General features: G+C 39.5%; 1 protein-coding gene across 1 annotated transcript in view; it reads right to left on the bottom strand.

Annotated features, from left to right (window-relative positions):
• The window catches only part of NSMCE2 (NSE2 (MMS21) homolog, SMC5-SMC6 complex SUMO ligase), a 219,764-nt gene that overhangs the window by 155,224 nt on the left and 36,598 nt on the right, over positions 1 to 27,942 (bottom strand). The window contains exon 3 of the mRNA XM_061171786.1: positions 17,646 to 17,752. Within this exon, the coding sequence (XP_061027769.1) occupies positions 17,646 to 17,752 (107 nt within the window). The remainder of the gene's footprint in view (positions 1 to 17,645; positions 17,753 to 27,942) is intronic.

Below are 27,942 nucleotides of genomic sequence, written 5' to 3'. Positions count from 1 at the left end.
AAGGGGGGCCAGACCAGGGAGGCCAACGTGGGGCCTTTAGCCTCTAGGCTAAGAGAGATGGGAAGGTTTTGAGCAGAGGAGTGAGAAGACCTGGTTTTCTTTTTTAGAGGATCACTCTGGCTATTATGATGAGAATAGATTTTAGGGGAGGAAGGGCAGAAGCAGGAGACCAGTTAGAAGCAGACCAGTTAGTAGGCTACTGCAGTCATCTAGGCAAAAGGAGACAATGGCCCACATTAGGGTAGCAAGAGGTAGCAAGTAGCAAGAGGTGGTCAGATTCTAACTATATTCTGAAGGTAGAAACAATAGGCTTTATTGATGAACTGGATATGGGCTGTGATACATTAAGGAACTTAGGACAACTTTGGGTTTGGCCTCTCTAGATGAAATGGTACAGTTGCCATTTCCTGAGATGGGGAAGTCTGGAGGAACAGCTGGTTTTGGAAGGTTAAAAGTGAAATGCCTATGGGAATGAAATGAAGTGGGAATGAAAAGAAGACAGCTGTATATCTGAGACATGGTTTTGGAGAGAAGATAGGGTTATAGTTACAAACGCTATGAAAAACATAGCATTTTTCATAGTGTATGGTGTGTTTTTCAAAAGTGTATGGTGTATGGTGTGTTTTCATAGTGTATGGTGTGTTTTTCAAAAGTGTATGGTGTTATGAGAGCACAAGACACATTTGGCGGACAGAGACCGGGTGATGTCAGGGAGGGCTGTTGAAAAGGAGCTAGACTAAGTTTATGAAGGGCAGGAAGGAGTTAGCTATTTGAAAGTGAGAGAAGAGCACTCCCAGCAGAAAGAATAATGTGTACTAAGCCCAGAAGCAAGAGAACATGCCAAGAACTAGCATAAAAGAATGGTAAAAAATGAGGCTACCAAGTTAAGCAGGGTTACAGACCAGGTAAAGACGTTTGAATTTAATCCTGAAAGTAATAAGGAATAAGTGAAGAGGGCAGAGTTGTGAAAAAGGCAGGCAAAATAATCAAATTTCCAATTTAGAAACAGTTTTTGGGCTACTAGCTAGAAAACATACTAGAAGAAAGCAAAACTTTATGCAGCAAACTATTCACGGGAGACTGGAGATTGTGAAAATGGGGATGAGGTAGGCAAACTCATTTGAGAATCAGTAAAATTTGGTGATGCAATGCGAGCTATGAGGAGCCAGGAGAAGTGAGATAATAACCAGGTTTCTGATGTGGGCAACTGGGGGGAGGATGTTGCCATTTCCTAAGTTACAGAATCTCAGAAGAAAATCAAGGGGAAAACTCTCTGAGCCATGCTGAATTTAAGGAGCACACTGAAGCGAGAGATCAAATAGATGATTGAATTCATGTGTGTGATTCTCAGATGCATGCTCTGGAATGGAAATAAGGATTTGGGACTCGGCCGCACAAAGACAGTAATTCAAGTTAAAAGCTCAGGAAGAGAGCGCAAAGAAGAGAGAAGAGTCAAAGAACAGGTAGGAATACCAAGATTTTATGGCTGGAGAGGTGAAGTAGGGTCCCCCGGCAGACTCTGGAGAAGTGGCCGGAAGCAAGAAGAAAAGTCAGACATGTGTTGTCATGAAAGTTAAGGGAACATAACAATTCAAAAAGGAGGGAGTCCTCCATAGTGGCAAAGTCAAATAAGAGAATGACTGAACAATGTCCTCTGGATTTTTCACCAGGTGTGTAACCTAGGGCCATTCCCTCAACTCTTTCAGCCTCAGCTTCCTCATCTACACAAGAATGTTATGGTACCCGCCATACCCAGTTGTTGTGAGGATACATGGTGATGCATACAAGGTACCTAGTACAGTGTTAAACACACTAGGCACTTAAAGAAAAAAAAAGCTCTATTCTCAGTGCCCCACGTCTTATGTGATGTCAGACAGGCAGGTCGAGGTAACAAGGAGAAAGGGGGTTGAAAGCATGAAGCCACATGGAACCAATGGCCTCGGAGAGCACTATGCATTTTGAAAAACAGGAATGGGGACAAAAGAACTACAGTCTTTTTCCTTTTCTTCCTCTCCTCTCCCAATGTTTCCTTTCTCCACACTAAATGCAGTTTATAATGCAGAAATTCCTGAGAGCCTGTCAAAGGGACCTTTTAAGCATACCTTAGTATTTACATAAAGAACTGTGTTCAGTGTAGATATTTACCACAATCATCATGAGTTTGTGACACAGATGTTATATTCTTAAGAAGGGTGGCTTAAACTCAGGAGCAGTCCCCAAATAAATAAATGAATAAATGCTCTGTAGAAACTAAATCTATCGATTAGTGATTTCAAAATTTCTTCCAACAGTTTTTGACATGATAAGCCAGGTAATGTTTATCAAATGAAACATTCTAAGTACATGATTAAGGAGACCTTTGGACAACCAAACTGACTTTCAGGTTAGTTTCGACACTGACAAAATGATAGGCAAGGAGAAGTTTCCCAGATGGCATATACTTTCCTGGCAAGGATTAAGGTTCTACCCTTTCTTGCTCTCACCTCCTCAAGGACATGGACCTGGGAAAACTGTCCCAATGTTTGCTTCTCTAATGGAAAAAACATGTGCTTTACAAAAAGGAATTTCACTGATTTTTTTTTCATATCTAAACTATTCCCATCCTTCTAGCATAATTTCTTTCAAAACCTCTTTGCTTTAGGACTGACTTAGCAATTCTGTCAATGCAGCTCTCAATGCACAAAGCCTGTATTATATAGTCCCTCCCCTACCTGCTTATTTTCTGTTACATCCATCAAAATCAAGGCTCCTAAGGAAAGTCCTAAAGACTGGGGATCTTGATTTTCTTATACTCATTTAGATAAACTTTTCCATTCAGCTCAGCAGTGGTTGATGACACTGAAGCTTACTTTGCTTTAGAATCTGAACAATGAAAGAAGTATCTCTTGCTCCAGTCTGTGTGTGAGTGTGTGTGGGTGTGTGTGGAGGGGAGACGATAGGGGAAGGGATATACACACTTGGTGCTCTCTCTCCTGAAGAAAGCAAAAGACCTGGGAGGAGAACGGGGCAGCAGTGCTCAGTTTCGTGGAGCATTCGAGACCAGAAGACCAGCCTTTGGCACCTGGGCCATTGAGGAGTACCCCAGCCATTACACGCTTGCCGAGGTGAGGAGAGGAAGAACTTCTCTCTCACGTTCCATGTCTTTCCTGGGCCCTCCAGTAACTCCCTCCATGAACTAGAGGATCTGAATAACCAAAGGAACAAATTCACCATTTCTGTTGTAACCACAGAGAAATGCTAATTGTTTTCTTCCCTCTGTTCTTGCCAAGCTTCCATCAGAAAACCCATTTAATGTGACTATAGGGCCTGAAAAAGAAATAAGCAAAATATCTATTTTTGCTTATATCTATTTGCTTACATCTATTTTGCTTATAACTATCTATACCTTAATGTAAAAGTATCTATTTTTACATTTTTAAAAAATCCATAAGTTATCTTCTAATATTCTGATAAACAGTAAGTTTGATTTCAAATCCCTTGTCTTTATATCATACCACAGCACAGCACATATCCATAGCACAGAATGAGGGCAATCCAAGGATACAAGGCCGGATCCTTCTCTCAGTTATCACATCTCACACAACACAGTAAAGACTGTGGAATTACTAATAATCCAGCGGTTTATTAATGCTCCTTATCCTTTATCTACTCCATTCATTCCCATCTAGCCACCTATCAAATTCTCTGATGTTACCTTCTCTATAATTCATATGGCTTCCTTTCATTTGAAATTATTTCCCACTACTAAAGCTATCAAACTGACTTTCACCTTCCATTTTGTCACCTATGAGAAAAATTTCCTGAGTAAATGAATTCTCTCCATCTTATCTAATCAAAAGCCACTGTACCACAAGAAAAAAACAATAAACAGGTGCTTCATAGTTCATAGAGCACTTTTGAGAATAATTTATATAATTTGATTCTCACTGCCCAGAGAGAGTAAATAATTTCCTTGAACCGAACACCGAACAGATAACAAAGCTAAAACTACAAGGTGGCCACCAAGTCTGAAAGCATAGACAATACGATTTCATAATGGGCTATAATATTATATCATTAAGCCATTTATTGCATATTCACCTATGTTTCCAGACTTAGTGGCCACCCTGTAAAACCCAGATCTTCTAGCCATAACCTGTTTTCCTTGATTCCCTGCACGTTTACTCTGAAGCACTAAAGAAGGCAGCAGTCAAAGGAAAATACCATCTTTAAATTGGATGATATTTAAAAATTTATAAACCAGGTTTCACAGTCTGTTCTCCAACTTAACTTCACAAACACATTGTGCACGGAGATTAAAAGAAGCAATTAATATTCTCTCAATGCCTACTATATAAAACCTCACTTCCTGTGAGGGCACACGTAGTTAAGAACTTTACCTACATTATCACACTTAATCCTCGCAATAGTCCCGTGAGGTATCATTATCCTCTTTTTACAAATAAGGAAACTGAAGATTCTAAGAGGACAGGTCACTAGCCCAATGTCACACAGTTAGGCAGTGGAGGAGCAAGGATGAAGCTACGTCTTCTGATTCCAACTGCAGTATTATTTCCACTACCCCAGTGAAACATCCTTTACATGTTCCATAAAATGCCACTTACTGACCATTTCACTGCCTTCTTCCACAGAGAGACTTCTTCCTCACTGCTTCTAAAAACTAATCATGAGCAAATCTGTAGTCTAAGCTGGCAAGAAGAAAAAAGTTCCTCAACATTGCCTGGCACATAGCAAGCACTAGAGAAATGTTAGCTAGGCTTACTATTATTATGGAAAGACTGACTATTCTATCTTTTAATATAACAGTTCCATATAACAATATTCTTTTCCTCAAGCAGTTCTTTAATACTAACAGAATCCTTCCCTATGCATGTCAAATCAGTGTGAAGAGTCATTTTCATTCAGACTAAACTTTTACCTTTGGGAAATTTACAGTTAGATATGTATAAGATCATAAGCATATTTTATAACCAAGACTACACAAAAACACTCTTTCTCCCAACTAAAACTACAATTCAAAGTGAATTCAACGAACTACATCTTTTTTTATATATATATATATTTTTTAAGATTTTTTTTTTTTGATGTGGACCATTTTTAAAGTCTTTATTGAATTTGTTGCAATATTGCTTCTGTTTTATGTTTTGGTTTTTTGGCCCTGAGTCATGTGGGATCTTAGCTCCCCGACCAGGGATCGAACCTGCACCCCCTGCATTGGAAGGCAAAGTCTTAACCACTGGACTGCCAGGGAAGTCCCACTACCTCTGTCTTGAGGCATGGAGATGTCATGAAAAGAGCCTTGAATGACATATCAAAAAACCAAGATTCAATCTCACCTCTTAAGACTAAGCATGTGACCTGCACATGACCCTTAACCTTCCTGCGGCTCAGAGTCCATCATCCACCTTACGTAACTTGGAAGGTTACTGTGATCATTAAAGAGGTCAGGGATCCCAGAGGGCTCCTCATCCCTTACCTAGGGCAAAGAAAGTTGGCTTCAGATTCTTTTAGTCAAAGGGCCAGGGGACTGAAGTAGAAACCGATATTTCCAAATTCGGTTTAAGTAAACCATCAACAGCCTGTAGGCAAATATCAAATAACTGGGGAAGCCAGAGGAGAAGTGAATTCACTATCATCCAATAGGCTAGGTCCCCCAGAACATCTGAAACACCAAACTGAAACCAATACCACAAACGGGCTTTGTTACAGTTTATAGAAATTGGATCACAATGAGCTATTTATGGTTATATCATTTTTTAAAAAATTGGCTAGCCTGGAAACCTAGCCACTGAATGTTATTTCTATGGGAAACTGTATTTCATGATTCAATTCAGAAATCCAAACACTGGGAATGTATCTTATCTCTTTCCAGTTCCAAGAGCTAACAGAGACTCCCTTCTGATCCTCTTTGGCATATTCAGGCAGTCTCTTTCACTCTTCGGGCCTGTGGCCATTCAGATATGAGATGTCAGATGGGAACAGTCAGGACATAATAACTATATACCACCTTTCACTTTTTTGGGGGGGGGCAGTATCACAACACATTCCTATTTATAATCTCACTTTATCTACAATTGCCCAGTGAGGTAGGTAGGGCAAATACCATTATTCCTCATTTTAGAAATGAGGAAGCTGAAGCACAGAAGTTTCCGTGACTTGTCCAAGGTCATAGCCTGGCAGAACAAGGATTAGAAGTCAGATCTTTATTTCCCAGCCCAACGCTCTTATCAATGAAACATCAACTGCTGAGAAAAGGGGAGAAGGAAGTGAAGGTGACTGTGATTTACTGAGACTTCTTGACTAATTTCGTCTGGCTTTGTGAATTTTCATTAATTTCCTTCTTCATTGTTGCCTGATGAGTTAGTCACTAAAACCATAAGATCAGAAAGTATAAATTGTTTTATATTATTTCCTCATTGTTACAGATAGATGTTCAAGTTTAAGTGTTTCATAATAAAGTGACTCAGAGACTAAGCAAGCCCAATCTACATTAGTCACTTGTTGAACTGTTACATGAGATTTCTGCAAAACTCTTGGGGCCGGGGGCAGGGGTGGGGGGCAGAAATAAGCATTTACCAAATGGATGACTAAATTAAGGACAAAAGGTGAGTGTAAAACTTACACATTTTTTCCTTCCAGTTTAAGCTGTGGCATGAGAAAATAAACGCGAGGAAACAAAACACAAGTCACCTATTACCATTTATTCTGAATTTAGGAGGTTTAGAAGAGTTCACCAGTTTAAATCAGCATGTGGTGGACATTTTCGAGACAAGAGAAAGAAGTTAAAAGTTAACAGGACAGAACACTGAGCCTCTGCCTTTATATAGCACTTCTACCTCTCAAGTGCTTTCACATAGGTTATCTCATTTCTTCATCAAGAACTTGCTCTGTCATAGGTAGGTGCAGATATTACTAGGTTCATTTTGCAAACGTGCTTAAGGTCAACACAGCTTTTCAGTAGATAGGCGTAGAAAAAAACACAATAATTAAACTCAACAGTAACGCCAAACAATTTACTACTGTAATGGGATCATACACACTTTACCTTACAAAGCCAAAACATTTTCATTCCACATTCTGGCAGAGCAATACCATTACTATTATAGAAAATGTGGCATGACATATTCTAATTTCATCTATACTATTTATAGGTGCTTTAAGTAATATGTTAAGTATTTCCTCTAAGAAAAAATTAAGCATATGATATTTTTGCTTAGGCTTTTTAAAACACTGTGTAACTACACCTCATGAGCCATATTTAATTTCTGATTTTGTAAGAGGGATGCTCTGAATACACCCAGCATTTAGTCCATTTAGAGCTCTGATTTAGCATTTCATGTGGTTTTACTGGCTTCTGTGTCATGGTAGGGGCTAAAATAAACCTCAGGGTGACAGAGAGTAACCTGATGGGTGGAGAGGGTTTGCTCCTCACTACCAGTAACATTCCAAGAATCACAAATAGATGAGACAATTGGAAGCCATTGAAGCATGTGAGACCCCTGCGTGTCAGCCAAGGGGAAAGTAAAAAGCAAGCAAGTCAGGACGTCTGGAAATCAGTCACGTGATGCAATCATATTAAACTATTCCTGGTTACTGTTTTCAATTTTAAGTAACAATGACTTGGTCTTTCTAAATATCATTTCCTTTTTTCTAAAATTAATTAATTAATTAAGTTTTGGGGGGCTGTGCTGAGTCTTCGCTGCTGTGCGCGGGCTTTCTCTAGTTGCGGCGAGCGGGGGCTACTCTTCGTTGTGGTGCACAGGCTTCTCATTGCGGTGGCTTCTCTTATTGTGGAGCACGGGCTCTAGGCATGCGGGCTTCAGTAGTTGCAGCATGCAGGCTCGGTAGTTGCAGCACGTGGGCTCAGTAGTTGCGGCACGCGGGCTCAGTAGCTGTGGCACGTGGGCTTAGTTGCTCCACGGCATGTGGGATCTTCCCGAACCAGGAATCGAACCCATGTCCCCTGCATTGCCAGGCGGATTCTTAACCACTGGACTACCAGGGAAGTCCAAAATATCATTTTCTATTAGAAGATAATTGAATGATTATTTTAAGATTAAATTGATTTGGTGAGGACAGCACATAAGGATTTTCACTATTTTAAAGAATCCTATATTATGTGACACAAATTTCCCTTTAAAAAAAAAAAAGAGGATGGGACTTCCCTGGTGGCGCAGTGGTTAAGAATCCATCTGCCAATGCAGGGGACACGGGTTTGATCCCTGGTCCAGGAAAATCCCACATGCCGCGGAGCAACTAAGCCCCTGCACCACAACTACTGAGCCTGTGCTCTAGAGCCCGCGAGCCACAACTACTGAAGCCCCCGCGCCTAGAGCCCATGCTCCGCAACAAGAGAAGCCACCGCAATGAGAAGCCTGCGCACCGCAAGGAAGAGTAATCCCCGCTCGCCGCAGCTAGAGAAAGCCTGCACGCACAGCAATGAAGACCCAATGCAGCCAAAAATAAATAAATAAATAAATAAGGGGGAAAAATGCCCAAAAAGAAATGAAATTTCAGAAAGTTCAAGTGGTTAAAATATCAGGCTGGCCATGACACAAAAGAATGAAAGTCACTATTGCTACAAGCTTGATGCTTTAAGGGAGAAAAAGAATAAAAAGAAATCCTCACCATTCTCTCAATGACAGTTCACTGGGCACTGGCTCCACTTCAGAATGAAAGAGCTTTCCTTACCAGTACAACTGCAAACTCACACAGGGCTTGAAAAATTAAATCCATTTACAGTCTCTCCATTTATACACTTTATTTTCTTTCATTTTTCAACGATTCATACAGATTACACATTTGAAACAGAGCTGACAACGTGCATATGATACATCAGAGGGGTAAATCCAACACATTTTTCTCTCCCAATATTTGTTCAAATGGGTGCTACTAATAAACAAATATTATTTAAAGATGGAAATGTAAGTGAAGAAATATTTCTCTCTGTGCACTTGGGTATATAATTATGCTATTTATTGAACTATCTTGCTTACATCTTTAAGTGATTTTTGTTTACTTTAGAAAACATCAGATGTTATTCGTGAATTACCAAAGTTTTCACTTAGTTGTCTGGTCCGTATCTCTAGTGTGGCTCCCCCTCCATTGCCATTAACTAGCATATGTTAAAGGGAGCAATCTCTTTCTCATTGCTACAGACAGAAGTAGACTTATTGATCAGGGGACTTCACATCCAACTGGCCAAATGCCATGCATCTCACTGGCCTGCTCCCCCATATTCTGCCCAATCCTTTCGGCTTACAACACTATGAGCACCAAGTTCCCCCCAACATCCCGCCCCCATTACCAGAAGACTCCTTCTAAGGAAAGAAGCCCTTCCTTCAACCTCTCAAGGACATAATCATCTCTGCCCTTTCCCAATGGTTTCCTGCAGCCTACTCTACTCTCTAAACTTTAACTCAAATTTCCTCTTCAGATACTATTTAAATTTGATCAAAGGAAATGACTTCTCCTTTACAGAACTCTCTGGGCAACTGTATAAATGAGTCTCGACAGAACTGTTTTAGGTGCTTTCATGCTATCACTTTTCATCGTTTCCAGAACTCTCTGACCTATATTCTATCACCCCCACTTTAAGAAGAAATTGAGGCTCAGAGTTAGAGGATAGAAAAGCCGGAATCCAAGCAAAGGCTCTTCTCCCTTACTCTGAATTTCTTAAGCATGTTTTTATTGTCTGTGTCAAACTATTTCACTGTTAGTACTATTTTGTAGCTATTTTATATACACATGTCAAGAGGCTTTTGTACCTTCATTAGACTAAGCATACTATTGGCACTAACTGAACAACTTAATTATGAGATTAATAAACAAGCAACTGCTTTCAACTCCACACTTTGCAAATGCATTCATTTTACAGTGAATCTTAACATTTGGTGATCCATTCCATGGTTCAAACTATTTTCCCATCTCTCTTCTGCAGTTAGCCTACACTCTTTCACTGCCCATGAGCACCACTGCCAGATAGTGGGGGAAGGCCAACATCTCAAGATCTTTAATATTTATCAAGTACGGTGAAAAGTTTGACATGGAAGGAGGCTCAAGTGATTATCTAAAATAAGGGTTTGATGCTACATATGGACTATGCCCAACGTCAGAAATAAGCAGGAGTTTGCCATATTAAAGAACATTCACATCATTTAAATAATTCAAGTGGGACTTCCCTGGCGGTCCAGTGGTTGAGACTCCGAGCTCCCACTGCAGGGGGTGTGGGTTCGATCCCTGGTCGGGGAACTAAGATCCCACATGCCGCGTGGCACAGCCAAAAAAAAAAAAAAAAAAAAAATTCAAGGAGTTACCTGCCAGAATTGCCCGGTACCACTGAGGCCAAAGTGTTCAATAAGCATTGAGTGTTGTGCTGAACCAGGTCTTTCAAAGTCTGTATGCTTTTTTCTGTCCACACTGCTGCTGTGTCCTTTCTACCTAAACTATCCCCTCCTCTCTTCATTTCCTTGAAAACTTTTCCTTCTCTCCACTTTCCTGAACCAATACCCCACACGGGTGGTCTTGTTTGCTTCAAAGAGAGATAGCCAAGCAACCACTGAAGGTTTTTAAAAACTTTTCCTTCCTCTCTTTCACTGTTGGAATAACACATAGTCTTTTCAGAGGCCTGGCCCTTTCCTGATCTTCTGCATAGAAACATCTTGTAGATCCATTTCAGGTAGGGGGTTTGATATACTCCCCAGTTCCCTGGATGGCACAAAATCTCTACCACAAACTGCTGAATCCATCTTTTAGCCTCTACTGTAAGGTACGGGGATTGAGACTATAGAAGCATTTTCCAAACTGGGTTCTGAACAGTGCCAGTGCTTCCCCCAAAGAGGTTTTCAAATAAGGTTAGGAAATTACTAAATATCCCTCCTTTGGAGAATCACAATGCATAAAAGCATATTAAAGGCTTTGGAGTCCTTAAGGAAATTCTTTCAATCAAGCACTCCCCAAACTTATTTGACCACAAAATCCTTTTTTCCTATTATACTTACTCACATCCTGATTAATTAGTATTACAGAGCAAACTTCTGAAAATGCTGCATTAGAGGCACATTAAGACCCAGTAGAGTGTAAATGTTTTTATAATTATGAATAAAATCCAACACTTAGTACCTACAAAACACGAACATGGATTTCTATAAACTACCCATGATAAGGAGTCTTAATATGGCACAAGACCAGAATGTTCACCTATTAGTAGCTACTTCACTTGGGAACCTAAGAGATTTATATCTGGATTCTTTCCTATAGAGACAACTCAATTAGTGAAATATTATATCCAGACTTAACTCTCTCTGTTAGCATTAGAAAAAATGCTACCAAACACAACCTTAATTTCGGAATAACTACAGAGGGAGTTCTAAAGGAACAGAATAGAAATTAATTACCAGTAATCACACATTCCAGGGCCAAGAGGCTGAAGAGTGAATACCTACGTGAACTTTTTTTCCCCTGGTTAATTTCCACATCTGGGCAATATTCCTACAGATGAAAAGGCTTATATGTGGAGCATCTGTTAACTTTGACAGGAAAGGTGTTAAGAGACCACACACCATCATGGAGGGCAGGCAGTGGAGAAGAGGGGGACTCCGCAGTACTTTCCCACTTGGCTCCAAGAGATTCCCACTAATTCCACTGTCCTCTCTCACCTTCTTGCTATTCTGCTGACAACAGTCATTTCTCTCATGCTCAGGAATCTTCTGTCCTCAAATGTCATAATCCCAAACAAATTCACCCTCCTTCCTCTTTTGTCAATGATTCACAATGGGAGGTGCATTCTTAGATGCAGTCAGAAGATGGTGATAGCCAATAAATCACATCCTCTGCCCTGGAACTTTCTTCCGATACTATAAATTTTTAGCTTTCTAAGTGAGAAACGCTCCCCAAATCTGGTATAACTAAAATAGTTAACTCCCAACTTACAAGATAGCTCATAAGATTTCAAGTTAAAGCAGAAGATGTTAAGGTAACTTTAAAATAAGATTTACAAAAGGCAAAGCTTACCAGTTGATGAAGGGTGAAGGGTGAAGAGGCATAGGGAAGTGATATATTAAAAACATTCTAAACTAGTTGCATAATGTCAAGGCTGAGGTAAGCTATACCTTTGACCCACCTTGTTCTTTTATTATATCTAAGATTGTGTTGGTTTCAACAACTTACGTGACGTATATTTCCACTCTTCTAACTCTCAACATACTAGTTTTAAAATGCAGATTAAATGTTCAGGTTAGCTTAGCAAGTAAAAGTCACAGTACACAGGAGATATCCATGAACAGATTTATAAGAAACAACACAAGTAAACCGATCCAGCAACTAATTGCCCCTGTTAGGTTAAGAAGAAAAATATCCTCCCTCCCTACGCTTTTGGTAGGAACTGTTATAAAAAACTGATCTAAAAAACTGCAACAGGGACTTCCCTGGTGGCACAGTGGTTAAGAATACGCCTGCCAATGAAGGGGATACGGGTTCGAGCCCTGGTCCGGGAAGATCCCACATGCCGCGGAGCAACTAAGCCCGTGCACCACCACTACTGAGCCTGTGCTCTAGAGCCCGTGAGCCACAACTACTAAGCCTGCGTGCCACAACTACTGAAGCCCACGCGCCTAGAGCCCATGCTCTGCAACAAGAGAAGCCACCGCAATGAGAAGCCCACACACCGCAATGAAGAGTAGCCCCCGCTCACCGCAACTAGAGAAAGCCCGTGCAGCAACAAAGACCCAACGCAGCCAAAAATATAAATAAATAAATAAATTTATTAAAAAAAAACACACACACACTACAAATATGTGGCAGCAATCTGATTTAAATGCTTTCAAATCTTAGATAATCTATAAGATGCATGTAGCCCAAAAAGAGTAGTAGAGGAAGGTGAAGAAAATACAACACTCTGGATTTTCCATAAAGTAACATGCTAAAGTAGCACCTACTAAAAGAACTATATACAGGTAAAATCTGACAATTCTTTTAAGATTTGAAGTTTGTTGCAGTAAAATTGCACAATTAAGTATCATGATAAAAAAATGCAAAGTATAATGTGAATCCTAAGCTTTAGTTGTTTTTGCTAAACTCTAGGACTAGACTGCTCATCAAAAAGCACAGAAAATATATATTTTACCACTGACTGCTAATAATATCTGCAACTAATCTGAACCTGTTAGGCCATTTGTCATTTAGCTTCAGGGGACCCATCCTTTCTCACTATGAGAATTAACACTATAAAAAAGTTGCGAAGACCACCCCAACGATAGTGGTGGACCCTTTATCATCTCTTATTTGAAAAAACACATACCTGAGAATAGATTTGAGGATTCCTCGAATTAAGCTGGTGCCCACCCTCTGGAATCTGAAGCCCACGATGGACTCCACGTTTAGTTTAAAACCATCACATAAATCCAGAACCAGAAATACACAGTACACAGTATTACCACTGTTTATTCAATACATGATAAAGAGTCTCACTTCAAGAGGGATAACCCATTTGACCAGTGAAATGGCTTGAGAAGCAGAATATTGGTAATGAAATTATTCTTAAATCAACTACTGCCATAACTTGCTTTACTAAGCACAGTTCCTGGCACATGGTAGCCGCTCACATCTGTGGATGAATGAATCCTCGACCAACCTTAGGTAGGTTACTCAACTACTCTATAGACTTTAAACTTTCTATGTATAAAAGTCAGCTTTCTCTGGCTTAATTTTCTCAAATTAAGTCTTTGGATTGATCAAGGCACTTTGAAACTGACGAAAAAAAAAAAGATGCTTCCATTTCATGCAAAAGTCACATAGACAGGGAAGTTATATATCACGATCCCCGTGTTGAGGCTCATTTGACTTTCGTCTTAGATTCAATTAGATTCAATATCACTTCATCAGGAAGGAGTCCCGTAACCACCAACCTACTCCCCACCCCCAGCAGAAATGCCCCGAGTTATTAACTCCTTGAAAACTTTATTTTCCCTTTGTAGTACACAGCACAACAATCATTAAATAACATCTGTATTGTTCTTTGTTAAATGTTTGTCTCCATCTCTAGGCTTCAGACATTCTGAAGGTGAGATCATATGGGCTTTGCTGATTGACCTCCTCTTTCTTGCACCTAGAAGTATCTGGCACATGGATGTTTAGAAAATATTTGTTCAGTGAATGTTTGAGAACAAAAAGCCAGCCAACGGTGCCCCTTCAAGATACTCAAATAATAAAAGCTTAGAAATCAAGGAAGGGAACGTTAGGTCATCAAAAGCTAATGTTCAGAACATCACTCTGTTCTCAACATGAAACTGAGAGAAGTTTTTCCTCAGCAGTAACAGCAATAAAAGAAGTAATTGTATCATAGCATATCTATGTGCCATTTTATAGCTTTCAAAACACTTTCATCACGTGTGGTCTCATGACTGAAAGTCTCCAAAGAGTTCATACAGACTTTCTGTTTACGGTTCTACATGCTTTAAAGAGTTGTGACAGGTATATAACCTATTTATCCTGAAAGTTTTTATAAATAACTTATAGACTGTCTGGGAATTTTTTTTTTCCCCCTTAGGTGCTCACTGCATAATATTCCCTCTACAAAACAGCTGGGACAAAGTCCCTTTTTTTTTTTTTTAAGTTTCAGAGCACTGAAATAAATACTGATTCCAAATAAAGTCTTCAGACATTGTAGAAAATAGCAGCTCTATTTTCTTAAAGGAAAAGAAAGGCAATCTGAGAGCTTCTGTTGGATGCCAAAGGGACTTCCCAGGGATTGTTGGTAAATTGAACCACACCTAAGGTTCCAAAGTAAACTTCTAAAACCTTTTCAGCAGTGTATAACCTTCAGAATTCTGTGAAGGTGAGAGCAGGAGCGAGATCTTTATTTAAATGATAAACTTTAATGCTCTTTGATGATGAAAAAAATTTTTTTAACTTTCTATGACTATATGAAAATTCATAAACAGAAAGACCACGGGGTGGATGAGAATCTTGGCAAGTGACATAGGAATGGAAGTACTGCAGCTCTTAAAAATCTATGACAGAGCAGAAGTGAAATGAGACTCAACAGGGGTTCCTACCTTCTGTATTCTTTCCTAATAATCTGACTTAAAACAATTTCTTTGTTTTAGAGATCATAAACACCTCATACTGTAAACTTTACCAGCTTATACCTAATCCTATATGATTCCTGAACTCCAGAGGAGGACAGGTCAAAGCCAATAAAAGTTTTATTTCAAAGCCCTGAAATAAAGTGAGCAAAGTACTTGTTAAGAAAGATCCAGTTCCACCTTCCTCAGGAGTATGTTTGGAAATCTGGGTTTGTAGTAACATAATATCTTTATCGCCATCAAATTTTATGAATGTCAAAGTGTTTGATACACAATATCTAATCTGATTCACATAATAATCTTGTGAAATAGGCAGGCCAAGAATGTTATAGATGAAGAACACGAGATTCCAAGAGGTTAAGTTTCTTGACCCAGGATCATAACTTAGAAAATGGAAGCACCAGGGTTGGAAGAATTTCTGATCCCTAGACCATTGCTATTTCTATAGCATAGAACAGCTATACCATTCTAGCCTCTCTGAATCTGCTGTTCATTCTCTACTCCTCATCAAAAGAGGCAATAAGATAGCAACGTCCATAAATGTCCATACTATGTAAAGAGTACATAGTATATAAAGAGAGTAAAATAGTCCCCTTAAAATAATGGTCATATCCCCACTATGTCCCTATATAGTTTTAGGTCTTAGAAATCTTATTAAACTATGATTTGCTCTTCTTGGTCTCATATCAAGCTTATATAGAGAGCACAACTTTGCATGAGAAAAAAACGCAATAAACATGTGTTCTCTTACTAAAGACCAGGGACCTTCCCGACAAGCATTAGAATCACTAAATCCAAGTTACTCCATAGTCTAGCGTAAGGTTAGGGCTGAAAAGCTGGATAAAACTCCAACTATATTCTTTCCTGGTTAGTAGGGTGGGTGTAATGGGATGAGGCCTCAGGATGAAAGAAATGCTATTAACTACTGAATGTGCGTGAGGGTGAGGGTTGCTTTTTCTTTTTTTTTTTTTTTATGAGTGACTCAGTTTTTTGAAGGGGGAAAAGTCCAATTCTTCACGTAAAAATACCATACGTATCTGTGAATCCTAGGGTTTAATAGAAAAAAAAAAAAATCCACATTAAGTTCTTCAACTTCCAAAATCTGTTTTCTTATCTATAATGTACATTGTGCTGTTATATTTGCAAAACATCAAGGTTAAAGATAGAAAAGCCTATCAAATAACCTCCATAGAATGTAAGGGTCAAGGCAGGATTGATCTATACAATAAGCCTAACTCCGATCTTTGGTAACGAACACACTTTATTCTATAAAGTCAGCCTTGTTCTTTTAAGGCAGTGGTTTTCAACCTTGGATACATAACAGAATGGGTTTTTAAAAAATACTGGTGCCCCAATCCTTCTCCAGATCAATGAAATCAGAATCTCTTTAGTGTAGGGTAGGGACCGGCTGGTTCTAGGGGTCAGCTGGAGTTGAAAACCTCTGGTCTAAGTGCTTTGCTATCTAGTTTAAAGAATCTAACATGACATCATTTTCATATTTTCCTATGGAAGGAATACTCACAGTCCCAAGACAGTCACAATGGTTAGAAACACCAGAATTGTACAAGTTGAATGAGTGTATTACTTGGATCTAAGCAGACATTCTTAAGTTAGTCACAAATGCTACACTTAATAAATATTAACCGTTAAAAAAAAAAAAAAAAAAACAGAAAAAAAAATTTTAAAGAAAGAAAAAAAACAGAAAAACTGCATATAACCATGAACATATATACTCATTTAACTATAGCTTAAGTATTAAACCATATTCAGAAATTTATCTCCCACTGAATAGTAGCCAATCTTGTAAAACATTTTATTTTTGGAATTTTCCCATAGATATAAGTAAGAAAAAGCAAATAAAGAAACCAGAAGTACAAGACATCCTATTACACAGGTATATGAAATCAGTTCAAAGGGGAGTTTCCACTGCTCAGAGGACAAAGCACTTCTCAGAAACATTACTGCAATCATACTGCTCATTTCTTGCTCAACACAGGACTACTGAAAAGGATGTTGCTACGTTCCCACCTTAACTGCCTTATGTGTTGTTCCTGTGACATGCCGGAGCCAACAAAGACAAGTTTGGCTTCTGGAAAAACCAAAAGGCCACGCTTCTTTATTTGTAACCTTGCTCTAAAACCTCTCCCTATTATCTGATTCTATGAATTTTGCAATAGCTGTATATTAGTTAAAGCTGGAGAATGAGTAACTAAACCTGGTCTAAATTGTATGCTTAAGCAAATATAACAATAAAAACAAGTCCTACGCAATTTGTAGCATTTTATAAAATACTACTCACATTTGAAGGAGGCTTAGGCTAAAAAATTCGAGACCAAAAAATGCAAGGAAATCTAAAACAGATGTAATATCCTAATTAAACCTAGGTGGCCTATCTGGGAAAATATTTAAGATTCCTATTCTATGAACTTCCTGATTAAGAAGAGATTAATAGCTACTACAGTAAGGATAAGAAATTATTAAAGGTTAGAAAAGAATTTTGATTTGTGTTCCTAAGTCAGTGAGCTGTAACCAAATATAACCAGGTGAGTGGTATAAACTTACATGTTTTATTGTAGATTGAACAGCCTTTAAATAATGGTTTAGTTCCCGATCCATCATTGCAAATTCAACCATTGCCTTATCCATACTGTATTCACTACTCACTTCAGCTGAAAAAGAAAGGAAAGCAGTGATCATTTTCCATTTAAAATGCCGTATTTGGAAAAAGCTGTACCAACATAATTTATCAGTCAATGGTCTATCTAAATGATTTTGTAAAGGTATTGCATATTTTTTAAAATGCCTTCGATATATGCCTGCTTCATTCAAAATTCGAAGAAGACACCCAGTAGAAAAAGTCTCAAAGGTGGAAATGTAGACTCAGACTCAGGAGTTCCAGGCTGTGCCACCTACCTGGACAATCTTAAATCAACCACTATACTTTTCTCAGCCTCAGTTCCCTCATCCATTAAAGTAGCCCACTTATATATCTGCACATGAACCTCGTAGTATTGTTAAAGATCAAATAAGGAAGATTTCCACTTCTAGTAATGGTAGGTTGGGTTATGTGGACCAACCTCCTACTGAAGACAACTAAAATGACCGGAGGGCTTCCCTGGTGGCTCAGTGCTTAAGAATCCGCCTGCCAATGCAGGGGACACGGGTTCGGGACCTAGTCGGGGAAGATCCCACATGCCGCAGAGCAACTAAGCCTGTGCACCACAGCTACTGAGCCTGCGCTCTAGAGCCTGTGAGCCACAACTACTGAGCCCACGTGCCACAACTACTGAAGCCTGTGCACCTAGAGCCCGTGCTCTGCAACAAGAGAAGCCACAGCAATGAGAAGCCGGCGCACCGCAGTGAAGAGTAGCCCCCCGCTCACCGCAACTAGAGAAAGCCCGCACGCAGCAACGAAGACCCAACACAGCCAGAAATAAATGAATAAATAAATTTATAAAAATAAATAAATAAGTAGAATGATTGGATAAAATAGGAAAAAGAGTAATCTCCTTAATCACAAGATAGTAAGAAACAACCAGGGCAAAATTAGGGAAAACCAAAAAAGAGAAGCTGAACGCAGGACATCAAAGTTGCATACCCTCCCCCAGTAAGCTGGGTCCCCACTCGTCAGAATAAAGATGAACCGGAAGTAATCCCACTCTGCTCCTCCAGGCTGCAGGGAGGTTGGCCTTGGCCACTGAGCAGAACAAAGGGAAGAGAGAGAGAGAAAACAAACATGTTTCTGAAAAACTGTATCAACAAGCCACAGCCTGGGTTTGCAGCCTGGGTTCCCCTCACCTGAGTGGTGCTGGGAACCTGAGCTCTGATGTTGGTGGGAGGTGGTCTCACAATGAAAGTACCCACACGTACTCCCCTCTGGAAAAGACACTTTTACCTGAGGCCTCAAATAACCCTACAAATAATTGTTAAGGATAATGAGTAGATTACAGGGGAAAAAAAATAAAAATAAAAACAAAACAAAAAACCTTACAAGGAAAAACACAAGAAAACAAGCCAAAAAGAGTAAAAATCAGCAGAAACAGATCCCCAAATGTTTCAGATATCAGTCAGAGCATGAAACAACTATACTTACTATATTTAAAAATTAAAAGACCCTCAGGGAACAGGAGACTATAGAAAGCGACTAGTAGATTGGAAAAGCAAGATAATATTCTTCAAAGTGTTTTTAAACTTTTTTTTTAAGCTCTAGACACACAATTTAGTAATAGATCAGGAAAAGATAGAGAACACAGGATAATAAAAATGTTAAGATTAAAAAAGCTGAAAGAAATGAAAATAAAACTGGAGTCCTTAAATCATATTTGGGGATGCACACACTCAAAGACTCTGCATTCAAATAACTTAGCTCAGACAAATGGCAGTATTTCTTGTCTACTCTGAAGAACAATACAACAGTTCATCTCTAAGTCATGAAATAATATAAAACCCACTTACATTTGGCTTTTAAAAAATGATTTTCCTGGACTTCTAAATTATGCTTTAGTTTTACAATAGTCAATTATAAGCACACTCCATAAAATATCTTCTGGGTTAACACGCTTCTGGTAGAGTATCTCTTGGCTTGTAACACCCAGACTTCACAGAATATACATATACCTCAATATAAGTTTTTTTTTTTTTTTTTTTTGAGGAGTGGGAAGGGGCAGTGTTTATATAAGAAAAATTTGTATTTACGTTCCCCAAATTAAATACATTTTTAACAAAGCGGTATATGAGAAAGGTCTCAAGTCATATTCCATATAAAATTGTTAGACCGTTTGAAAATGTCCAAACATCAGTGAAAGAGACATGTTGCTTAGCTGTTGCTGGTACCAACGTGTATCTATTGCCATATATACAACAACTGTTTGTTAAAAATCCTATTAATTGCTTGATGATCAGGAAGAGAATTTTAAACAATTTATATCCTAATAATGATGGGTTGTGACTTATACAGGCATTTTACTGTATATAGTTACATTTCAGTAAATTGGTTAGGGGTTTGGGGTTGGCCTGTAATCTAATTTTTTCCCATTTAAAATAATGAAAAAAAGAAAATTAAAAAAAAAAAGAAGAAAGAAAGAAAAATAGGCCCCTGGTTTCACACAAGCCTTATCTAGTTAAAGGAAATGATGACGTGTGTGTGTTTTTTTCTTCCTTTTCTTAGTGGAATCAGTATATTTTATGTGTAATGGATTCTGATACTGGACCATTGAAAAAGTGGGTCAAGCTGGTAACCTGAGCAAAGACTAAGAGCATAAACTGCTTTTTCAAAAGTACAATAATTAGTGGCAACTTCAACCTAAATAGAAACTCACTGAAGGATGTATCAGCGGCAAAGGTCTTTGAAGTATGAGAAATAAAAATTTGTCAGGGGCTTAAATCAGTAGGAATTGACATAATGTTGGCAACCTCCCTCTGGAATTAAATGAGTTAATTTTTTAAAGCACTTAGAAATATGCCTTCGACATTAAAGTTTTCAAAGTAAGCAGGATGAGGGTTCTCATCATCAAGGTCCCATAGACAACAGCAAGACTTGAACCAGATAACAATTTTAAATACAAGGCCAAGGAGACCTTCCCTGCAAAGGAGAACGTGAGCGATGGCTGTCAGTATTTGATGGCATGAAGCCTAAGGGAAGTACCTGAGGAGGCCAACTGTGGACATGCAGCCTCAGCTAAGGCTCCAGGGCCCAAGAATGTTGGGACAAGCTAAAGAACCTAAGTGATGAATAGTGCGGCCTGAGGCGACAAAGGGAAAACACCAGAGGAGAGCAGGAAGCTACTCCTGAGAAGAACCGAGAGCCACACCGCACCGCACCACACCTGGAAGTGATGCGCAGTCAGATAACTTCAGGCTCAAGTCAGTGTTTTCATCTGCTGGGGAAAAGGGCTTGGAGAGACTAGAGACGGAAGACAAGAGACTCCCACAATGGCATCTGGAAGAGAGGTCATGAGAACATCCATATCAAGCAGTTGTTAACCCCTATCTCCCTTATTATTACAATAAAGCCTCTTTCTAAGTATGTTATTTGTGTTCATGTTTCAGAAATACCAGGCAAAGGAAGGCACAGGGAATGTGTCCTGTTCCACTAAAGAACTGAGGTGGGGAAAGAGCATAGTGTTGCATGAAAGAGGCTAAATAAAGCCCTGAGGAACTCAGGAGGAAAAGAGGATAAACACCTAAACAGGGAGTTGGCTGTTGACTAAAAAGTGGCTGGGGCGCTGGGGAGGTGCAGAGAGACTGACCAGCTAGAGGTTCCCTGCTCCTTCATTCCACAGTATATAATCCCACTACCAAAATTCTCCCACTCTCACAGGGAAAGCCCTTCCTAAAAATCCACACCAACCAAATCCTACACACCCTTCAAGGGCTGAGCTCAGGCCCTACCTGCTTTTAAACTCTGCCAGCCTAGAAGGATCTCACTTAATTTATCTTAACAACTATACTTGATACTTTGGCACTTTGAACCATAAACAATCTTGTTCTCTTATATGAATTTGTCTCATTTTTCCAAACAGACTTTAATCCATTTGAGGGCAAGAATGATGGATCCAACAAAGAACTATAGGAACTCTTCCTTCAATATTCTTATATGGCCATCATATAATAAATTTGAAAATTAAACTTTCACCAAACTAAAAATTGTCCTGCCTCTGATATTCAATTGAATTAAAATGTAAAGAAGACATGTAATATAAACTTATTTGCCTATTCTATTTTCAGTGTGATTTTTCCACAGGAAAAAGGTTGGCATCAGCGCTGAGTGGTGGTGGGGGGGGGGAGATTACAAAAATGATGTTAAAATTCACAGAATGACAATCTCAGAGAGGCAAATATTACTGTAGCACACCTCTGCAAGCCAAAAAGTAACTTCAATGATAAAATATATATACATAATAATAATAGCTGTACCTAACAATTAGTAAGCACTTTATTATGAGCCAAGACTACTTAGCGTACCGTGTTTACATTAAACCTCACAGCAGCATTAAGAGAAAGGTAGTTTTAGCTCCACTTTATATATGAGAAAACCGAAACACCAAGCAGTTGAAGTAACCTGCTCAAGGACACAACGGTAGTGAGTGGCTGAGCTAGGCCTCCAACTCAGACCTTCTAGCTGCAAAGTATGTACACTAGCCTCCTGCGCTAAAAGGTGCTTCAACGTGAGAAGGACCAGCACCTCCAACTCCTCCATGGATATCCAGGGAACAAACCCTTGGGGTGAGGGGGGGACGACTGGGGGGAAAGTCATGGCCCTTAGCTTCATCTCAGCTCCCGGTGGTCTGTTCCAAGTAGGACACTGGCCAACGCCACTCAAATGCGATCGGGCCCGGTCCGGGAAAAGCTTTCCCAAATTCCTTAGTAGAGGAAACCGATAACAAAAAGAAAATGATCTTCCCCTTTTAGAAGACTGCTAAGTTTTAACATTGGTGAAGAGAGTGATCTTTCCCATCAGCAAGGCTAATTGGAGGGGCTATAAAAGTAACCAAGTCACCCACTGAATGCAATGCAAGGAGAATAACTAAGTCAGCTCTAGCAGCTGGTAAGTCAACCTGTACCAGGCCAAGAGCACCAGCAAAAACAGAGATGGAAGTAGCAGCCACGCAAGGGCAGCAGCAGAGAACTGTTTCAGGGCAAGGGAAGAGCCCTGGACGGCTTCACACGCAGAGGTACTTCTGAGTGGAGCCCAGTGTCAAAACCATTTCTACTATCCATGTCTTTGACTGTCCTCCCCTGGCCAAGCGGGGTCTGGGAGTCTAGGAATATTCTCGTTTCTTCAATGTGCCATTCAATGAGCATTAATTTATTACAATCAACCCTTGTTTGTGTTAATCAAATGAACCGAAGTGATACACTTGAACATTCATTTACAAGCCAATAAATATGTGGGGAGGTCTCCTGGGGAGAGCGCGGAGACTCAGTGAGACCGGTGTGACGCATCTGGCACTCTGATTAAGAAACTGCTCCAAGAAGTTAGTTCAATAACTAGCTGAAATACGTCCCCCTAACCCCTGCCCCAGCAAATTAAGTCCAGAGGGCACAGATAATCTTTGATTTATATTAAAAAATTATAACTGTCTCCGTAAGTACGCCAGTACCGCGGCAAATCTGCCTTGTCTGTACCCAGCGATCCTGCTCAGCACTATCCCAAACACTATGGACTGCTAATAGCACCTGAAGAACTTACAAAGTGTTATTTAGACCAGGAAGGGCCATAGAATTAAACCCATTCTTTAAAGATGGTCTCTGTTTCATTTTCTTTTTTCCTGTGCATTGGCAACCCCTAGAAAACTAAAGAGTGATAATCGCTGAAGGAGGACCTCTTTTTAGACTAAAGTGCTCTGATATTTATCTAACATAAGAAGTATCTGAATGGATGCAGTTGGCCTGCATATGATTCTCCTAAAGTCAAACAAACCTGTAATTATGCAATCTAGGCAGCCACGCTAATCATTAGACATGTCACCTGTTATTCAATGTCAGAACGCACTAACAGCAATATTGGAACTATTACTATTCTTTCATTTTGAAGTGTTGAATAAGGCATTAAAGGTACCTGTTACATAAAGAACATTAAGCAGAAATGGGTGATTTAGTGTTGCAATCAAATTCAACTTAAAATTCATGAGACTTCAATGAGAGGAAGATAATGGCTGAGGCAGGTACACGTACGAAAGCAAAACAATTATATGGAAACTAGCAATCAATGCGGGTTGTCTCAAAAGTGAGAGACTGGGGCAAAATGAGGGAGAAGAGAGAGGTCTGAGAGAGGAGAGGAAGGGAGGAGACTAGCTATTTTTACAGATGTAGGCAGACTCAGGTGAGACAAATTTCAGGTCCCCTGTGGCTAAACAAGGTATCAATAGGTAGTTAAGCCTTTAACAATATGGTAATTCTTATGTAGCACAGTTCAGACTCATGAGAGTTTATCCAGGGTGAGTTCCAAGATTGTCTAGTGTCTATTCCCACCTTATTTGCTCCATATAATGCCACTTTCTTGGCCACTAGTTAAAAAATGGGGATAAAGAAGATTCTTTATCTTGGCTTCCCCAAGTCCAGATGGGCATGGTCAACAGACCAGTCAAGCTTTCCTTCCATACCAGCAACCAGTTCAGCAAGAATGGAAGGTAACTGATGCCACTAAGAGATGCAGCTTCTTGACCAACTATTCTAAGGGCCCTCCCAAGCCACAGCTGTCCTAAGGAGCAGCCTAAGACATGCACTGGAGAGAAATAAATTCTCTTCCCTGAGGCCTAGCCCTAAGGTTTGGGAAGCACAGCTGAAGCAGGTCCGGGAGCACACAGGACCCAGAGCCAAATAAGTTCCCTCAACATCCTTCAAGTCTTCAGTAGAACTGCCTTCAGTGAAACAAACATGAAGATGAAGACATCTACCCTCCTCCTTCCCCTAGCATGTCCATCCCAGCTTTATCTCTAGGCTCCCTCTCTACACTACTGGATGTCTTTTTCCTTTGCTCTGCTGTTGCCTATGATTTCAGCCACAGGGTCCTTTTCCAGAATTCTCCCTAAGCTCCAGAACAGGACCAGACGCTTCATGCCTTCTTGGTCCATAAGACCTCTTTACCTTTACAACGAGGACATGTGTGCAGGTGTATGTGTTCAGGCGGCACACCCTCAAGACAAATTTCACCTACTTATCCTTTCCAACTTTCTGTCCCTGATTCAACTGCAGTTTTGCCCACGGTCAAGTTGTTTCCTGAAATTTTGTCCTAACCAAACAAAAACCGCAGAAGCAGGTGTTTTTTATTCTACAAAGTCATGTATAGGCATGTCTGAACAGGAACAATACCAATTATATATAGTTGAATAAATTCAACTCCATGCATTTTATTAGTAATATACCAAACCTTTCAGACAAAGCAGTCATTTAGTGTTCTTCAGGGGTTGTGACTCCAATTCCACATGAATCACACACTCAGAAGGATCTGATAAATTCTCAGTGCCATAAAGTACATGTGTCCGTTTTGGAAAGGAGGAAGGAAGGAGAGGAGCCCAGGAATCGCCTGATTTATGTTTTAAATTTCCTAGAATAGGTGGCACATAGGGAGATTTTTACTTTCTGAAACAGGGAATAAGTATTTCCTAATCTCTTCAAATTAAAACTTGATTCTTCTATATTTTGTAAGCAAGAAATTTCTTCTTTTTGGATGAACTCAAATAAATGGCAGTATAAACCATATTGCCTCTCCCTCCCTCTGTGGAAAAAAAAATCCTTCTTCTTTTAAAATATAGCTCCAACTATCTCAAGCAACATATATTACACACACACCTTCCTCTGAGTGGGTGTGTGTACGTTTTTCCTGGCAGCCTAGTATTAAGCAATCATTATATATTCATCAGAAGTCAAATTTAATGACTTATTCACTGCTTGAGCAATATTTAATAGAAACTTGCTTACTTCTCACTACTCCGTACTTTGGTCACCATTATTCCTCCACACAGATATTAGTGTGGTAAAATTAAAATTGAATCCACATTACATAACTGCCTCCCACCAGAAATAATAGTGAAGAGTGTAACAGTTTATGACACAAACTAGGAAGCAACTGGCTCTTTTATAAGCTCAGTGAATATGGGGGAAATCTCTGAAATATTGACCTTTATAATCATCTTTACCCCCTTATACAATTTTCTTATCATAGTCATACAGAAGAGGGAAGTTGTATAATACAGTAACTCAAAAAGCCAGCTCTGGAGTCCATTTACATTCAAATCTAGGTTATGTTACTTGCTAGCTGTGTAGTCTTTGGCACGTAACTTTGAGTCTCAGTTTCCTCTTCTGTATAATGGGTGCAATAACAGTATCTAACACACAACATGACTAAGTGAGAAAATGTAGCTAAAATGATCAGCACAGGGCCTGGCCCACAGTATGCACTGACAAAATATTATCTGCCATTATAATTATTACAGAATGGATAACTACTCTGCAAATGTAGTTAGTCTAAATGCTGAAAGCACTTTGCCCTTAGAACCAAAAAGAATCAAGTGAAGATCATCTCTTTAACTCTCTCAGCTGTTTCTACTAACTAGAGACCAAAGGATGAAGTTAAACTCACAAGACTGCAACGCTCTATGAGAAGCTTTGTCAACAATCCGCTATCCTACCCACCCACACACTACTGTCCAGAAACTCACTTACCTAGCAAATGCTTACTGAGCACTTACTACAGGCCAGGCAGAGGGGAAAATGCTTAGAAGCAAGAAGGAGCAGCTAAGCCTGCCCACAGAAGGTTTAACAGGTTTAACAAGTGAGGGGGTGAATGTGTCTGGAAGGGTAGCGTGCATCAGATGTTTACTGGCTTGTGCAGAGTCTAAATAAATGCCCTCGGTCCTCTCCACCTAGGCTGATTTACAGTTTAAATGGTCAAACAAAAACCCTGGGGATGAACAGAGAAGGCATAGATTAAATCTTCACTGAACACTGACTACGTGCCAGGCACTTTGAACACACTACTCATCCTTTGTCACAACAGTGTGAAGTCGGTATCAGTAAACATCATTTCAAGATAAGGAAACCGATGCTCACTAGGGCTAAATCATTTGTCCCAAGTCACACGGTTAATAAATGGTAGACTTAGGAACTGCCCTCAGGTCTGGCCTGAAGCATGGAAGGCATGTGCAGTAGTGTCTGAACTACTGCATAGAAATAAGTAAAACGCACTTCATGCAAAAGTCACGGAGTAATGAATAATCGGTTCTCTGGCTAAAGAAATTCTCCTAAACATTACCTTCTTTTAAGAGTGAGAGAAAGTGAAGGAGAGACTGACTGACTTAAATAATTCTACCCCAAAGCAATGGAGACCATCTTTCATTATATAGATAGATATTTCCTTAGAATGTGTAGTTAATATTCTATAAACCACCATGGTAAAGGTATAACTCAAAATATTGATTGAAGTAAATTCTATGAAGAATTAAACTTAGAACTCAATCTCTGGATACAATCTAGTCTCTACCAGTCACCAAAAGCACTACAAATCTCAGGCTATGGGCATGTATCATTGTAAAACATATCCACAGACCTCTTCTGGCTAGCTATTATAAGCCCCTCGAATCTTCAAGGTCAAGTCTGTCTTTTACATGATTTAAATCCTTTTTCTATACCCTTCCTGTCCATTTGTTCCTATCTAATCCCTGGCAGACTGGAAAGAAACAGTGAATTCAAGGCAGCAAGCAGTATTTACAGCAGCATCCCAGCCAACATATTTAATTTCAATGACAACCATTTCTCTCTGGTTTTCAAATCCTTGACTATGCCCAAGTTTTAGTTACAGTGGGAGGGCTGAAGGCCCAGGAGGCTTAAGAAACAAAGCCTGGCTTTGACTTCTGGTTCAACATCAAAGCTCTGGCATGAATTTATGGCAGCAAAGACCAAAGGAAGTGAGGCTTAAACCTCATGTGAACACTGAACACATTAAATGAGAATGTAGGTAAAGCACCCAACAGGATGTCTTAAACATAGTGGACCCTAAATAAAAGAAGCCTATTTTACTATTAACTATGTGTACTTTGCAATATTCCCCAATACAAACCTTCTATTTCACTTAAGCTAGTACCTACTTAAAAAAATAAAAAATAAAAAACACAGTGGGGCAAGAAAAAGACAAACTGCCCAATGAAAAACTTAGCAAAGAGATATAAGCGTAAATTCTCTGAAAAGCTTATTCAAATGGTCTAGTATCTACTGAATTATGGAGTCATCGAGTCACCTCACTTTTGCAAAGTAATAGAGCATATAGTTAAGAAAGTAATTAAGCACATTGTTGAAAAATTCAAACAGAACAATAATGTGGTGTCTCCAATCCCCAAATTCTCTCCCCAGAGACAATCAT

This window comes from Eubalaena glacialis, chromosome 17 (genome assembly GCF_028564815.1).
Source record: "Eubalaena glacialis isolate mEubGla1 chromosome 17, mEubGla1.1.hap2.+ XY, whole genome shotgun sequence".
Classification (NCBI taxonomy): domain Eukaryota; kingdom Metazoa; phylum Chordata; class Mammalia; order Artiodactyla; family Balaenidae; genus Eubalaena; species Eubalaena glacialis.
The sequence above is the reverse complement of the archived record's forward strand: the minus strand, read 5'-3'. Positions and strand labels throughout refer to the sequence as shown.